Here is a 15,690-nt window from a genome sequence, read left to right on the forward strand (position 1 = left end):
TGGTCCTGGAGCTCCTTAGAATTGCCCTCCCGAGTTTGGGGAGGCTCCTGGGAATTCCAGCTGGCTTCTGTTCAAGGAACACAGGGGGGTGGGGTCAGCTAGTAGTGCTGTCACCTGTGACTGCAGCACAGGCTGAGGACTCACAAGGCGATGGCAGAAAGCACCCAGCCACACTCAGAGGTTTGTCCCGTTTTTCTTTTTTATTTGCAGTGTCCCGAGACAGAACAAAATAATTTGTGTACACTTACAAGGCTCAGAAAGAAAAGACAATGAAACTCAGCAAAAAAGAGGAGAGGAGAGGCCGGTCAGCACATGGGCAGCCGGCCTCTGCAGGTGGGCCGCCACCGCGCCACACCCAGACATCTAGCTAGAAGAGCGGGTGTGGCTTGCTGAGGAAGGGTCATGCAAAAGAACTATCCCCCCGAAAAAAACCCCAGATGATCCCAGACAGGCAGGTCTGTGGAGGGGACAGGGAGACTGACGGGAGGGGGGCGAGGAGGTGGGCTGGCACCACGCTGTCCCTGGCGAGCCCTGCCGGATGTTCACCCTGTGTCCATGGTGGGGACAGCGGTCCTGAGCTCACCCAGGGCGAGGAAGTGGGTGTCCGCTCTGTGTCCGTCCTTGCACAGTCCTTTTGAAGGTCAACATCCTGCGCTCTGCCCTCCCCACCCCCACTCTGTGCCCCTCCCTGGACTTGATTTGTGGGGACAAGATAATGAAAATCCTTGTTGAAAACAACGTGAATTGAAGGGGGTAGGTAGCTGCGCAGGAGGGTCCCCACCCATTTGTGGTCACTGTGTGGGACCACACCCCCAACTGTCACCCAGGGCTCCATTTGCTGCCACCCAGCCATCCCCACACCTCAGCACAGCACACGGGGCATCGTGGTGGGTCCCTGCCTCTCCCTGCCAGGCCCAGGCTCCAAAGCAGCCCCCTGCCCGCTCCTCCGCCTCTGCCTGGCGACGCAGCACTACCCGCTCTGCTTCCTGCGTCACAGCCTGGAGCCCTGGGGGGAACTCGAACCGAAGGAGGGAGAAGCCGGGTCAGGAAGAAGGACCCCCGCCCCCGGGGTTGCCGGCTCCCCTGGGGTCTGGAGCTAAGGCATGTCCCCATGCACCTCCTTGGGGCTGGAGCCCTGGGCCTGCGAGGGCTGGGGGCGCCGGGCACGGGGAAGGGGCAGGAAGCAGGAAGGACAGCTACACGCAGGCAGCCCGCAGCACACCGCAGACACCCCCGAGGCCCCACAGCGAGCCATGCATGGCGGAGGGACGCAGGCGGCCGCGGGTCCCCGGGGAGCGTTCTGCCCAGCGGGCGGACGGACACACGTGGATCTGGGGCGGGGAGCAGCCGGTCGCTTCAAAGCCCCACGAATGCCGGTGCTTTTTTTTTTTTTACAGCTTTTTTAAAAGTTTTTTTTTTTCCATTTCGTCCAACACCATCACTTCTGTGCGCGTGCGCGCGCTAGTCTTCTCTGTCGTGTATTTTTTTTTTTTTTTTTAAGAAATCACATCTGGTCTTGGTTTTCTGCAGACACAGGCACCAGGGGAGGGACGAGGCAGACACAAACATGCGACAGGCAGGCCGCGTGGCCGCCCGGGGGCGGCTGGCTCCAAACACCGAGTCTGTCCTGCGTAAGCCCCGCAGCTCTGAAACGGGGCGAGGCGGGGCGAGGTCAGCTCCCCGCACAGAGTCCCACCCCCTCCAAAGCGCCGAGCCCCGCCCGCTCCACTCTCTGCTAGTCCCGCCCCTCCCCTCTAGCCCCTTCCACCCCGGCCCCGCTCGCGGGCGCCCCCTGCAGGTCCACTCACCTTCACTGCAGCGGGGCCACGGGCGCGCCCGAGCAGTGGAAGTGCACGTTCTGCCACTTGCCCTCGCGGCGGTGCCACACGCGGGTCTCCTCGGACTGGCTGGTGCGGGGCCGGCCCTGACCGTCCAGGAACTGCGTGAGGCGGATGTAGGCGATGCAGGCCGCGTCCTCCCCAATGACGTGCACGTGCGGGTTCAGGATGGTGGTGTGGATCGGTTTGCTGTTCTTGGCGAGCACTGTGGGCCGACGGGCAGGGGGTGCCTAAACCGGTCGCCATCCTCCCCCACTCCGCGGGCTGGGCCAGGCCGGCCCTGGATGCTGTCCCTGCCCACCTGTGCCCAGTGCCCTCACTCACAGTTCTCGAAGTAGAATCTGTGGAAATCCATGCCTTCCACCAGGTTGCCCAGTGCTTCAGGCTCAAACGATGTCAGGCCTGGGTCGCAGATCTTCCTGGAGACCAGACCCAGAACAGGCTCTCAGTCCACTTGCCCGCCCACCCAGCCTCCATCCAGCCCCTCCCTGGGAAGCAGAGGGGCAACCCTGCAGCCCCCCCCCCCCCCCACACACACACACACACAGCCAGGTGCCTACTCACGCATAAGCCTCGAAGTCGCCGTTGTTGATGGCCTCAATGAGCTGCTCTGTGATCTTGATGATCTCCTGCTTCCTTGCTGTGGGGACACAGGGCAGCTGGTGACACTTGAGCCACCCCCAGCAGGGAGAGGAGCCCTGGGTTCTGGCCCCTCATGTCAGCTTAGGCAGCTCCCACCAAGCCACCCAAGGGTCCGATTTTTAAGTGCAGCAAGCAGCTACCTTTTAGCTCTCTGCACCCACTTCCTCCAGGAGCATCCACTGTGGGCAGGGAAGTAAAGATGGGCTCCAGGCCAGGGTTCTCCTCCCAGAAGCCTAGCCCCGCCCCCCTCCTCCTCCTAGAAGCCCAGCCCTGCCACCTGTTTTCATCTGGAGCCCTACCTCGTGCATAGTCCCAGCAGCCTCCTCCACAGCCCTGGCTTTTCCCACTGGGACCCATGACCAGGTCGCTCATGTGGGAGCCCTCTTGGCTCTCAACTATAACTTATTTCTATGCAAGAGTATTTCAAATGCCCAGAAGAAGCAGAGTCACCACCCTGTGCCTTGAATGGGAGCAGCCAGCTCTGGGCTGGAGCTTCTTTGTTAGGGAGTAAAACTCATAGATAGAAGAGGCTGCATGCCTGAACCTCTTGTTTTGCAGGTACAGCCACACAGGGCACACACAACACAGGGCACTCACTGTGGTGAGCTCTGGGAGCAGATGCACCTGTGCTCCGATTCTGCTTCCCCAAGAAATGCGGGGTCACAGAGACTCAGAGTCCCTCCAGAGATATGGTGACACTAGTCTGTGCCTTGGGGATGGGCATCTTCATCAGGGCACCTGAGGGCTTCCGGTATTGCCAGCTAGGAGTGGCCACACAGGTGAACTGTGTCCTGGACCCCAGAGTAAGTGGACAGCTCTGCCAGGCATCCCCTCAGCCCTCTGAAGCAGCCCCCACTTCCCCCTGACCCCTGCCCTGGCCCTGGCTGGGGGCTCCTTATCTATGTCGAATCCAGGCCCCATCTGGGTTGATCCTGGAAGCTAGTCCCTGGGAGGGCAGGCTGTGGCCCCAGTCCCCCTGCAAACCACCCCCCTCTGTGTGGACAAAGGCATGCTCTGACCTCAACTGGGTCCTCTCCTCAGGATATCATGACTGCCCACCCCCATCAGGCAGCCAGTTTCCCACCATGGTATCCCTTGCCTATGCCTCCAAGTCCTTACTGAGCTACTTCCCCTCTGGACTCAGTTCCCCCTGATCTGACACAGGACACCCCCACCCTGACATCCAGTCTCCCCTCTTGATAAACAGCAGGAATGGTAGCCACCCCACCACACTGAGCTCACAGCAGTGACACAGCCCAGAGCAAGTGACACAAGTTTGGGGCTAAGAGCTGGTCCCTGGCCACTGTGGCGAGGACACAGAAGGGATGTGATATGCTTCCAGCCTAGGCCACAGTGCATCACCAAGCATCATGCTGGGGATGGCAGCTGAGCCCTGTAGATGGAGCTGAGGCCAGGTCAAAGGTTGCCTGCTGCAGAAGGGTCTGCTGCCCTACTTTCACCCTGCCTCCTCTGGCCCCCCCACCCTATGCCATGTTGCATGGGACACCCCCCACCTTCCCCTGTGGTGACAGCTATAAACCAGGATAAACCTCTCCCCTCAGAAAGCTCCAGGGGCAAAACTAAGGTGTTAGGGAGTGAGGGTCCAGCTCAGAAGGTGGACTGGAACTTCCAGCTCGCTCTAGATTTCTGGAGGAGGCTCAGCTGTTAGCAAAGGACCCAGAGGTCCCCAGTACCCTAAGTCCCAGTCCCTCAATAGCTGTGGGGTCCTGCAGTTGCCCCAGCTGATGGAGATCAGCCTAGATCACATGTAATCCTGGATTAGAGAGAATAAGAACATGGAGCCCAGCACAGCAGTCCTGAAAAAGGAGGGGCACACAGGGAGCAACCCCGGGACAGCCACTGGCAGCCTGGGTCTTGGGGCTCAAAGCAGAGCACCCCACTTGCCCACTCAGCCCCACCAAGAGCAGGTCTGATGGCCAGCTCATTTCTCTGGGGGCACCCCACCTTGTTCTCCTGCAGATACCCCCCTCACTAAAGACTGGAGGATGGGGCAGGGGGCTCATCCGGGAGTCAGGGGGGCTCTGCTGGCCAATGTCTGCACCTACACTACCAACCTTCCACGGAAAGCCTCTCCTCCCCACATAGCCCTCTGCACCACCATCTATCTAGTCCTGTTCATGGCCTCTTCTTGTGGCCGCCACTCCCACAATAAACTCAGGGCAGAGCCCTGAAGGCCAGGCCTGCACTGTGCCCCCACACCCCCTGCAGCTGGCCTGAGGGCTCAGCACCCCACAGGCTCTGTCTGTACCATTCTGCACCCTGGCTATAGGCCTCAGGGTTCCCATCTGTGAAAGCTGGACCTGCAGTGGGTGGGGTGGGAGATGGGGGTGCAGCAGACTACACACACAGGAGAGGCCAACCCAGCTGAGTCACCCCACCTCCACCACCAACAAAGCAAAGTCTCAGATACTCACGATATCCCCAGCCCCTCAGTTCAGCCCTGGGCTGGCTTCCTAGAGGTCCCCTGAGCCTGCCTGCTCCCCCCAAGCATGTGGGCTTCAGCCCTCAGGCCCCACTCTGGTAGCCCCTAGGCTTGGCCTTCAGAGTGGGGAGCACCCCCTCCATGACCACTCACCCAGCCACTCCCCAGCCATGCCCGGCTGCAGCTGCAGCTCTGACAGCACCCGGGCACCCCCAAGCTGGCTCCCCAAGGCGGGGCAAAGGCAGTCACTGTCATCCATCCGTGTAAGTGATACGGGCGCCTGGCAGATGTCTGGAGCAGTGGCTCCCCAACCCCTCCCCCCCGCACTGTGCCCAGCATCCCAGCTCTGCTGGCCAGGAGGCAGCCCCCAGGCAAGACCCCAGATGTGGTCCAGTGGCTCTCAGCAGCCATGGAGCCCCACACCCTGCAACCCTGTGCCCCCTCACTGCCCCCCCCCACAGCAGCTCTGCTGTCCAGAGTTCTGACACTGGCACCTGGGGTGCTCTGCACCCCTCTGCCTCCCCCTAAACTGGCCCTTCCCAGAGTGCACCACAGCCGGGGCAAGCGCCCTGGGAGCCCCTGGGAGTGGCCAGCAGGGCCACTCAAGGTGCTACTTACTCGGGGTAGGCAGGGGGACCTCGACTTCTGGGGTCCCTGAACCCCTCCTCACCGAATTCAGGAGGTCAGAGATCCTGGGGGCTGGGTGAACAGACAGGTGAACACGAGGGGAGACACAGGAGACAAGACCTGGGCGACAGGACCAGCAGTAGGGGGGCGTGGAGACAGGGAGGACATGGGAACAATAGAGGGCAGAGAGAGACATGGGGACAAGGAGGGAGGCGGGGTGGGGGTATAGTGGGGTACATGGGGGTACAGGGGACAGGGGGACATAGAAGCAGGAGGACATGGGGATAGAGGAACATGGGGTCAAAGAGACATGGAGGGACAAGGGGGATTTTGGGAACAGCATGACACGGGACAAAGAGGAACATGGGGGACAGGAGGGACATGGGGGACAGGAGGGACATGGGGGACAGGAGCAATATGGAGGGTAGGGAGGGACATGGGGAACAGAGGGACAGGGAGGACAGGGAGTGACATGGGAGACAGAGAAACTTGGGGTCAGAGAGACATGGGAACAGAAGGATATGTGGGAGAGGAATGGCATGGGGGTAGGAGGTGGGGCACTGAAGAGAGACCCCAGGGTGCAGCAGACACTCCTGTCAGTGCAGGCTGGGGGGTGGGGTGGGCGTGGAGGCAGAGCATGTTCTCTGCAGGGCAGCCAGGCCACAAAGACAGCACAGCGTGTGGCATGTGGAGTGTGGCGTGTGGCTCTGGTTAGTTCTCAGCAGGCACATGAAGGAAGGTAAGTGACAGGCTGTGCCCGGGGCTCTGGCACCTTCCTCAGCGATGGCCAACTGAGAAGGGCTCCTGGCTTAGAGGCTCGGGGTGGCAGAAGGCAGGGTGGGCAGAGCCCTGCAGAAGCTGGAGCCTAGGGCCCCATGGGCTGGGGGGAGCCGGGCAGGAGACCGTGCGTGGGGGCAGGGCCATATGCAGAGGCAGCAGGCCTGAGGCACTACTTACACGGGGTGGGCGGGGGGCCCTCTGCTTCTGGGGTCCCTGAGCTCCTCCTCACAGAGCTCAGGAGGTCACAGATCCTGGGGGCTGGGTGGACAGACAGAGGTAGACGGGGCAGACGAGGCGACAGGAGGGGCTGGGGGGAAGCAGGCCTGCTTTCACCCAGTAGAGGGGCCATGTCTGCCCTTGGGGTGGAGGTGGGGGGGACACAGGACACAGGGACCCTCAAATGGAGGCCCAAGCGTGACCCTGAACCCTGCCATGATCCCTTCAGGACCCAAATTTACAGGGTCCTGGCTACCCTACAAGGTGGGCATGGCTCCAGCGACCTCCCCAAAGTTCAGGATATTAGGTAGGGTGCTGGACCAGGCAAGAGACCCAGCGTAGAAGGGCAAGGGTGTCCTGTGGCGATCCCCAGATCAGTGGCACAGATCAGCTAATCCCCAGATCAGCCCCACCTGTATGCCCAGAGCATGTCCTGGGTGTGGGGGACACAGAATTACACTGGACACCAGGGGCCACTTGTGGAAGGGGGCCAGATCCCTGCCATCCAGCACAGGAGCCCCAGTTCTAACTGCAAAGGCCACCCTGTACCTCCCACCTTGAGACAACATGGCCAGTCAGTGCTGCCCCCTGCAGGCCAGGCCAGGGCCACCTCAGGGCCCCATGGGTTGGGGTGGGTGTTGGGGGGAAGGGCTTCAGGGAGGCTGGCCCCACGTTGCTCAGTGAGCAACGTCCACTCTGCCTACACCCAAGCCCCTCCACACCTGCAGTGGACATGCTCAGGACAGGGTCACCAACCACATAGGACAGGCAGCAACAGGACCCCTCCACCCAGCCTGCCCAGTGAGGCCTGGCATCTCCAGTACCAGGCCAGTCCTGAGGAGGCTGAGCAGAGCAGGGTTGAGGCAGGCAGCCCCACCAGCCCTCCTTCCAGGAGGCCTGCACCCCAGTGCTCCTGACTGTGCTGGGCCCGGCTGTGCTCAGGGCAGGAGAGCCCAGGAGTGTGGGGGTCCCTGAGAGCGGCCCCTCCTCAAGCTGAGTACAGGCACAGCCACATGCCCAGGGACCCTGAGAAGCTGGGAAAACCCACCCACCAATGTCCTCCCCACTGGGAAAGAGGCACCCAGACCGTAGCAAGAGGGGAGAGAGAGTCCACAGGGTGCTTGAGGCTGCCCTGCCCTGTGCCACCTTCCTTAGGTCACCTATCCCAGGTTCACCCGCCTGAGGTCACCTGCCCAGGGTCACCTTCCCCAGGGTCACCTGCCCAGGATCACTTTCCTGGGGTCACCTTCCCCAGAGGCACCTGCCTGGGGACACCTACCCAGGATCACTTTTCCCAGGGTTACCTTCCCCAGGGTCACCTGCCCAACCCAGGTCTAGGCTGGCCTGTGGCCTCTGCCCAGGGCCAGCTGCTCACATGCCCAAGTGCCCAGCTCCTCCTCTGCCCTGGCTCGTAGCCCAGCACAGTGCCCCCTGCAGGTACCTTTTGTATCCTCGTCCTCTATGGTGGTGTGCGTACTGTCAGAGGATTCCTGGGGAGACAGAGAAGGGGGCAGGAGGTCAGGGTGAGGCCTGGAGACAGATGAGCCTGGAGTCACCCCCAGAAGTCAGCCCTTATGCCTATGGGGGGTGGGGGCGGCAAGCCTGGAAGAATCGTGTATACCAGTGCTGTAGACAGGGCCTGAGGCTTCCATGAGTTCTCTGGGAGCCTCAGCCCAGACCTACGGGAGGGTGGGGGGGCAGAGCTGTCAGCCACACCCTCCTGGCATGTCCCCACCCCCACACTGGTCACCTGTGATATAGGGCCAGGTGCCCCCTGCACTCACCGTGTGCACAGGAAGATGCTTGTGCCTCAGAGGACCACTCAATTCACAGGCCCCGGCTGCCTCCACACTGTCCCTCATGGGCCACACTAGGCTATAGCACAGGGCTCAAGTCACAGCCCAAGCGGCTCCTCTAGAGGGACCCTCACCTCAGACACAGAGCTCACCCAAGAGGGGTGCAGGCCCTGCCCAGCTTCCTGGGCTAGGCTGGGTGAGGATATGGGCTGTGGCCCCAAGGCCGGCACAGGATGGGCTGGGAGCCCTTTTGAAGAGCCTAGGTCAAGGGACATTGGGAGGGTTGACTTCAGGTTGCAGGCCTAGGTACAAGGAGGCCTTGGAGATAGCTGGGGCCCCTACCTGCCGCCCCAGAGAGCCAGCCCCTTCCCTGTCCCTGTGAAATGCCAATGTGATGGGATGCCAGAGCAGAGAGGGCAGCAGCAGAAAGATGGCTCGAAGGAAGCTGGGGGTGAGGCCTTGGGGATCTGCACGGCTTCCCCCACCACCCCGGACAAGATGGACAGTTCCTGCCAGACCCCCTCCCCGGAAGCCTGCAGCTGTGTAGGGCCTGGCAGGGTTGGGGGAGGAGACTTCACTGTCCCACAGGTGGACACAGGGAGTCCCATCCTAGCTGCGGAGGAGTCTCTGAATAGCTGCCCCCCACACCTAGCACACAGGTGGACACGGGGAGTCCCATCCTGGCTGCGGAGGAGTCTCTGAATACCTGCCCCCCACACCTAGCACACAGGTGGACATGGGGAGTCCCATCCTGGCTGTGGAGGAGTCTCTGAATACCTGCCCCCCACACCTAGCACACAGGTGGACATGGGGAGTCCCATCCTGGCTGTGGAGGAGTCTCTGAATACCTGCCCCCCACACCTAGCACACAGGTGGACACGGGGAGTCCCATCCTGGCTGCGGAGGAGTCTCTGAATACCTGCCCCCCCACACCTAGCACACAGGTGGACACGGGAGTCCCATCCTGGCTGCGGAGGAGTCTCTGAATAGCTGCCCCCCCCCCACACCTAGCATCAATGCTTGCAGAGGGGGTCATTACCCCAGCCCATCCGGGGGCATGGGGTGGCCTCCTGCCTGGGCAGACCCTCCCGAGGGTGAAGGAGGCCACAGTACCTTGATCCCGTCCACAGGGTTATGAATGACGGTGGTTTGAGGCTCCTAGAGAAGAAGGAAGCATAGAGGAAGGAAAGAGGGACAGTGAGATAGAGGAGGGACCAGCAGAGAAGCCAGGCAGAGAGGAGAGGTAGAGAGTGTGTGGAGCAGGGATGATGGGGCCAAGAGAGCCCAGGACAGAGGAGGGAGGGCCAGGGGCCAGCCAGACCCCCAGCCCCAGCATGGGAGGGGCACAGGGCTGAAGATGGCATGGGGGTGGGGTGGCACATGGGATGGACAGGGTCCGAGATGGGGCTGGCTTTGAAGGCCTCGGGAGGCCCCAGGCCACCCCCTGCCATGGCCAGTTCCCAGTGCTGTGCTCAGAGTGGCCCCTCATCCCCGGATGTCCTGGGCAAATGCAGCCTCCCTGTAGGCGGTCTGGGGCTGGGAAGCGAGGCTGGGACCTCAGGTGGACACAGAACGGCATCCAGATTCGGGCCCTGAAGCAACAGACTTGAGACAGCCAGCTTGGACCCCTGGCCACAAATGCACCACCAGTGTGAGTCCCCTGGGAAGACCCCCAGTGAGGGGAGCACTGGTGGACTCCTATGTAACCCGACCCTGCCCAGCAGGAAGCCCCCCCCCCCCAGCAGTCATGACTGTGTGCTCCCCTGACTCCTATGCTGCTGGGCAAGTCCTAACGCTACTGCCAGGCCCTCACGCTACTGCCAGGCCCTCACTCGGGAAGCCATCAGGCATCACTATCCCCCTCCACACAAGGCCCATTCCTTCCCAGGGTGAAGCCAAAGCCCCCCAAGACTTGGCCAGATGAGAGGGAAGCAGCAAAGGTGAGAGTTTCCAGAGGGTGGCTGTTCATAGCACCAATGGGAGTAGTGTGTGTGTGTGGGGGGTTGTCCCCACTGCTGGGCTCAGGCCTGGACTATGCTCAGCCCACAGAAGCTGGGGCAGCCAGGCAAGACACACACACACCCACCTATCCTAAGCCTGAGCCTTGCCAGCCTCCTAGAGGTCTGTCAGTAGGGATCCACAAGTCAGCATGGCCCCTAAACCCCAAGAGAGGCACAGCCCCCCACTGCCCAAAGGGGGTCAGGTGTCACTGCATGCCCAAAAGGGGCATTGGCCTGGAGGAGCCAGGTATCACCCAGCAGGGCCAGCCCCCCTGCCACCCCTAGCCCCTGACAGGTGGTCACCACACAGCTGGGCTGCAGGGGGGCTGGGAATTGGGGGGCTGTGGGGTGTAGTACCAGAGCAGCAGGAGGAAGTGATCCCTTGGGGCTGGTGGCAGCTGCACTGTTTTTGGTGCTATTCGTCTGGGGCTGTGGAGAAAGGGAGAGGGGCTGTTAGGGGAAGGTGGGGGCTGCACCCATCCCCCAGCAAAGCCAAAGGCCCCAGGCACCGCCTGGCCTCACCTTGACTCCATCTGCCTTCTTGTTGAGTAAGCTCTTGGCTACTGCATGAGGGGGTGGAGAGTAAGAGGTGTGGTGAATGAGGTGCCCAGGCCGGGGATGGGGGTGGCTGGGACTACGGCCTCTGTTCCCAAGAGCATGCAGGCCCAAAAGTCATGAGCAGAGGTGGCTTTTGTCCCTGAAGGATGTTCTAAAAGGGCAGCCCCAGGATGTCACTGCCAGGAGAGCCCCCACCCAGTCTACCATGGCCCTCAGGGATGAGGGACACCCACCTTCCCCCACCAGAGACCCTTGGCTTCTGGGTGGCATGCAGACTCTGCTAGGAGGAAGGCAGGAAACTAGCCCCACACCCCAACGGGGAAAATGGGGGGGTGCCAGGGAGGGCTGGGGTACCCCTGTGTTAAAGGTCCCTGTCCCCAGACTAGGGAGGAGAAGTCCAGGCTCCAGGGCCCACTGGCTCCTGGCCTCCTGCCCCTCCCTTTCAGTGACAGCAGGACTCTGAGTGAGGGTAACACAGAGGCTCCTGGGGGAGGCCCTCAGTAGCACCTCAGGGCTTCCACCTGCCTCAGATACCCCAGCTGCCTCATATTGGACCCTCAGGCTTCTGGGGATGTCAGCCCCCCACAGGCCCCACAGTCCCTCAGCAAGGTCTTGCCACAAACAAAAAGACAAAGCTAGCTTACCTCACAGAGAATGCATGTCAGGGAGAAGGAGGAGAAAGAGAGAGAGAGAGGAGTTGGTGTGGGTCTCACAGGCTCAGAGTTCCTCCACTGCCTGGGAACCGCTTGGGGGAGGGGGGGAGCAGCTGGGATGATGTGTGTAGGAGTTGACGGCAGTAAAGAGGTGGCATAGCCCCTACCATCAACTCTGGGGGACCAAACCTTGAGGGGACTCTGGTGGCACAGCCAGGATCGAGACACCCCCTCCCTTCCCCCACTGCCAGCAGCACAGCCTCTCCTGGGTCTACCTCAGACCTTGAGTCAGCAGCGTGGGGATGGGCTGAGCTCAGCTCCTGCCTCCCCCACCCACAGAGCTGCTGGTCAGGGTCCCCTGCTGCATTTCAGAGATGGGCACCGAGATGGGTACCTACAGTGCAGTGGTCACTGCTGAGACTTTGGTCCCCGTGCAGAAGGGACACGGAATGGGGACACAGGTGGTCGCACTCAGCCAGCATGCACGGCAGCTAGGGCAGTGCCAATTCACAGTATCCCCCCCCCCCGCCCCGTCTGTCAGCTGTCTCATGGTGCATGTAGCTGAGTGCAGCCACCAGCCTAGCCTTCTGTCCTCAGCCAGCAAACCTCACCCCCCCACCCAAAGTGAGGAGGCTCTCTCTCAGGATGCCCCAGTCCCTGCCTGCCCATCACTGCAGCCAGTCTTCCCATCCTCTGTCCAGTCAAGGCCTCACCTGCAGAGGCTAGACTCAAAGACAAGCCCCAAGCCCTGCCCTCCACACCCAATGGCGCTGAAATGCCATCTTCCTAGGGCCACACCTTAGGCCACCCAGCCAGCAGCCTAGATCTCCCACCCGCTGATTTGGCTCTCTGCTCTTGAGCCCTCTGCATAGAGGGGTTCCCCAACCTCCTTGCTGAAGGTGCATGCTGAGGTTAGGGGTCTCGGGATCTCGGGCACACCATTGGCGCAGACTGACCAGCAGGCTGGACACAGCTGGGTGGGGCTCCTCCCAGGGGTCTGGAGGAAAGAGCCCCCCATCCTGTGTGGATATCACCCACATTAGCAGAGCAGGTAAGCACCAGTCTCCATATAAGGCGAGGGGTTCAGGAAGAGTCATTCATCCCCTACCAAGTGACACTCCCAGCTGGCTCTGAGTCAGAACCACAGAGGCAAGGCCAGTACTCATTGCGCCAGCAAGAGACGCAGAGCTTGACTGACCATCTGAGGCACTGGTAGGGGGCCCAGGGCAGCCCACGGTCCCAGGAAGGCTCACTGTAGGCCCCTGGTTCTGTCACGACCATGTCCCCAATCACGCTGCTCCAAATGGTAACCACATCTTCCCTCATAGGGACTCAGAGGATGGCTCAGTGGCCTGGGCCCCAGGCCCCAGGCCCCAGGAAGCCTGAGCAGGCCTGGTCCAGAACATTCTTCCGGAGGCACCCCAACCTGCTGGAGCTGTGGAGAGCAGGGTCCCCACTGTAGCTCCCCACTGCACAGCTCCTGGAAATCTGTCCCGTGTCTCTCGGCTCTCACAGGTGGGGGTCAGAGCAGTGCCCACATGTTCCCTCATGTTAGACACAGTCCAGACCCCTGCCCCCCCAACCCCAGAACCCCCAAGGTCAGGCAGTCGCCAACAGCAGAGGCCAGGTGGGAATGGACCAGGGTGTCTTGGTGAACTGTCGCTTCTCTACAAGACACCCCCACCCCCAGGCTGAGGGGTGCTGTGTCACCCCAAAGGCCACTGTCCATAGAAGAGGCACTGCTCAGGAACCCACAGCCCCCCACTCGCCGGGTCAGCTGGGAGCGGCATGGCCGACACCAGGGGTGGCCATGCTGGGCACTGTTGCATGCACAGGCCTCCCCAGGGCCATTGGCACATGCACACGGCCTCATGCACACATCCTCCAACACCTGCCCCACCCCTCGGTCCCCCGCAGGCAGGTGGCAGTGCAGGCAGCAGCCTCACTCAACGGCCCCCCACCCTGAAATTCCTTCCCCTCCCCTCAGATGCTCCAGAAAGCAGCCCCCCCAAGAAGGCTAGTTCAGGCTGACCCCTGCAAGCCCATCACACAGAGCAGACCCTCCTCCCCAAAGACAGCTTTTCCCTCAGCTCCCCCTAGGGACCGGCAGGGGTGCTGGGGTGCTGAGCTCTAGTGGGCAGGCCTGCAGGGAAGAATAGGACTGGGGTGCAGAGGAGCTGGGGTCTGGGTGGCTCTGAGCAGCCCTGGCTGTGGTCACTCTGCCCACTCACAGAGAAGCCCTAGGGAGGCAGTGTCTCTAGCTTGTGTGGGGTAGGGCTGGACGTGATCACAGCTGGCAGCACAGGTATGATATGGGAAGAGGGGCACCAGGCACAGACCCAGGAGGAGACCCCCAAAGGGGTACCAGGGAGGCAGGGGCCATCTTGGGGCTCAGACTCCCAGCTCCCTGCAGGTAAGAGTGCAGTGTGGGGCCTGGGTCAGCTGGGGACAGCGGACTATCTCAGCATGGGTATCTCGGTGTCTCTGTGCTTCTCCCTGTGGACACTCAGGACTCCGGGCCCCAGAGACGTCCTATGGGGAGGGGTCAAGGCCTCTAAGCAGGGGGGTCTCTGGACCCCCAGATGATGTCCCTGGAGTGTGCACGGCTGGGGCTCTGGGGGGGGGGGCCGGTCCCCTGGGAGCGGGGCTCCCGGGGCTCTGCGTGCATTGAGGGGAGCTGAGGCCAGCAGGGTGCTGGTCAGGAGCATCTACCTTGTTCCACCAGCCCCATGGTGGTGCCGGAGGCCGCGGTGGACATTGTGGCCGGAGCGGTGGTCTGTCTGCCCACTGTTAGCACCGGTCAGAGACGAGGGGTGGGGGGGTGACACAGACGGGGAGGGGCAAGGTGGGGGAAGAAAAGAGACAAAGGAAGCAGAAGAAGATTAGAGTCCATGCACGTCCAGGCGGCAGACGGTTCCAGAGTCCCTTTCACAGGAGCGTGAAAACAAGAAGGACACCGCTGGGCGTTTGGAATGCCTTTGCCTCCTTTCTCCGCAGAAAACCCCCGCGGCAGGGGCTTCTAGGGCGCGGCCGGGGGTGAGGGTGGGGGTGAGGGGTGTGCAACAGGACACGTCCTATTAGTATTGGTGTGGCAGCGCGGCCCTGTTCCTGGCAGCACAGCAGCACAGCAAAAGTAACAGGATGATGGGGCGGGGCGCACACGGACAGCCAGAGTTGACCACAGATGCCCACGGGCGACACACAGGAACCTTCCCCCCACCCCCAGGACAGGGCCAGCCTCAGGGTCCTGCACAGACCCCTGTGAAACCTGCCTGTTTGCCCTCCCCCCACACCGCAGAGCATGTCCTGGCCCTGCCCACCCTTAGCAGAGACCCCAGGCCTTGCCCCCCACAACACACACACACACACACACACACAGAAAACCAGGTGATCAAGAGTCAGAACAAGGCCGACCGACGGCTGGACAGATACACGGAGCTGCGACTCGAGCGAAGGAGCACAGACACTGGGCGTCAGGTGAAGACAGAGAGACCCGACACTCAGGGACAGAGGCTTGCGCCGGGGCATGGAGGCTGTGGGGCACAGCCTGAGGAGCACCCCAGCTTCTGCAGCAGAGGGTGTGGGGAAGCAGAAGGCCAGGGGGCCCGGCCCCTCCTAAGCCTTCCGCCAAACTGGTCTTCCTGAGGATGGTTCTCACCTGAGAAGTTTCTCGTGGCCAGCATGGTGGTGAGGATAGCGCCCTGGAGAGAGACACAGGCTGAGGCCAGAGCCTTGCAGGGGCCAGGAGAAGCCCCCCCCACACACCTGGTCAGTCCTGAGGTGCCAGGCAGGACAGACAGATGCCAGACCACTGCAGGCTCACCGGCTGCCCAAGACAAGCCCCCTACTTCTGCCTACATGACATAGCTACTTTCTTATTTTTTAATAATGTATTACTTTATTCTTTTTCAATTTTTATTCTTTTTGATAAAAGGTGAGACAGAGAGAGAGAAAAAGAGAGAGGAAGAGACATAGAGACACCTGCAGCACTGCAGGGGGGAACAGGGACTTGAACCCAGATCCCTGCACATGGTAATAATGTGTGTGCTCTATGGGTAGGGGGGCGATGCCCACCCCCACAGAGATGCTTATTTATTTACTTATTTATTTATTGTCATTGTTGGGACTTCACTCTCC

At 61.5% G+C, this 15,690-nt stretch overlaps 1 protein-coding gene across 6 annotated transcripts; it reads right to left on the reverse strand.

Moving 5' to 3' along the window:
• Window positions 1-1,423: 1,423 nt before the first annotated feature.
• On the reverse strand, window positions 1,424-15,315 carry LOC103114693 (calcium/calmodulin-dependent protein kinase type II subunit beta). 6 transcript variants are annotated; one of them, XM_060184608.1, is made up of 13 exons: window positions 15,212-15,314; window positions 14,266-14,340; window positions 10,865-10,902; window positions 10,700-10,771; window positions 9,456-9,500; window positions 7,988-8,036; window positions 6,508-6,588; window positions 5,542-5,622; window positions 2,621-2,659; window positions 2,403-2,478; window positions 2,163-2,257; window positions 1,809-2,043; window positions 1,424-1,646 (listed from the first exon to the last, which is right to left on the reverse strand). In XM_060184608.1, the coding sequence occupies exons 1-12, from the start codon at window positions 15,234-15,236 to the stop codon at window positions 1,811-1,813; spliced, it is 909 nt and encodes a 302-aa protein (XP_060040591.1). In that variant the 5' UTR covers window positions 15,237-15,314; the 3' UTR covers window positions 1,424-1,646; window positions 1,809-1,810. The 6 variants fall into 6 exon arrangements, with proteins under 6 accessions (XP_060040591.1, XP_060040590.1, XP_060040593.1 ...); XM_060184607.1 differs by lacking the exon at window positions 9,456-9,500 and having other exon boundaries at window positions 5,542-5,670; window positions 15,212-15,315; XM_060184610.1 differs by lacking the exon at window positions 2,621-2,659.
• Between the last annotated feature and the right edge of the window lie 375 nt (window positions 15,316-15,690).

Source organism: Erinaceus europaeus, unplaced genomic scaffold (assembly GCF_950295315.1).
Source record: "Erinaceus europaeus unplaced genomic scaffold, mEriEur2.1 scaffold_1012, whole genome shotgun sequence".
NCBI classification, from domain to species: domain Eukaryota; kingdom Metazoa; phylum Chordata; class Mammalia; order Eulipotyphla; family Erinaceidae; genus Erinaceus; species Erinaceus europaeus.

Coding starts and splice junctions, on each gene's coding strand:
- LOC103114693 (XM_060184606.1), bottom strand. CDS start 15,236: ATGCTGGCCACGAGAAACTTCTCAG. Junction 14,341..15,211: donor GGCCACGAGAAACTTCTCAG/GTGAGAACCATC, acceptor CGGTGCTAACAG/TGGGCAGACAGACCACCGCT. Junction 6,589..7,987: donor AGAGGACGAGGATACAAAAG/GTACCTGCAGGG, acceptor CTGTCCACCCAG/CCCCCAGGATCTGTGACCTC.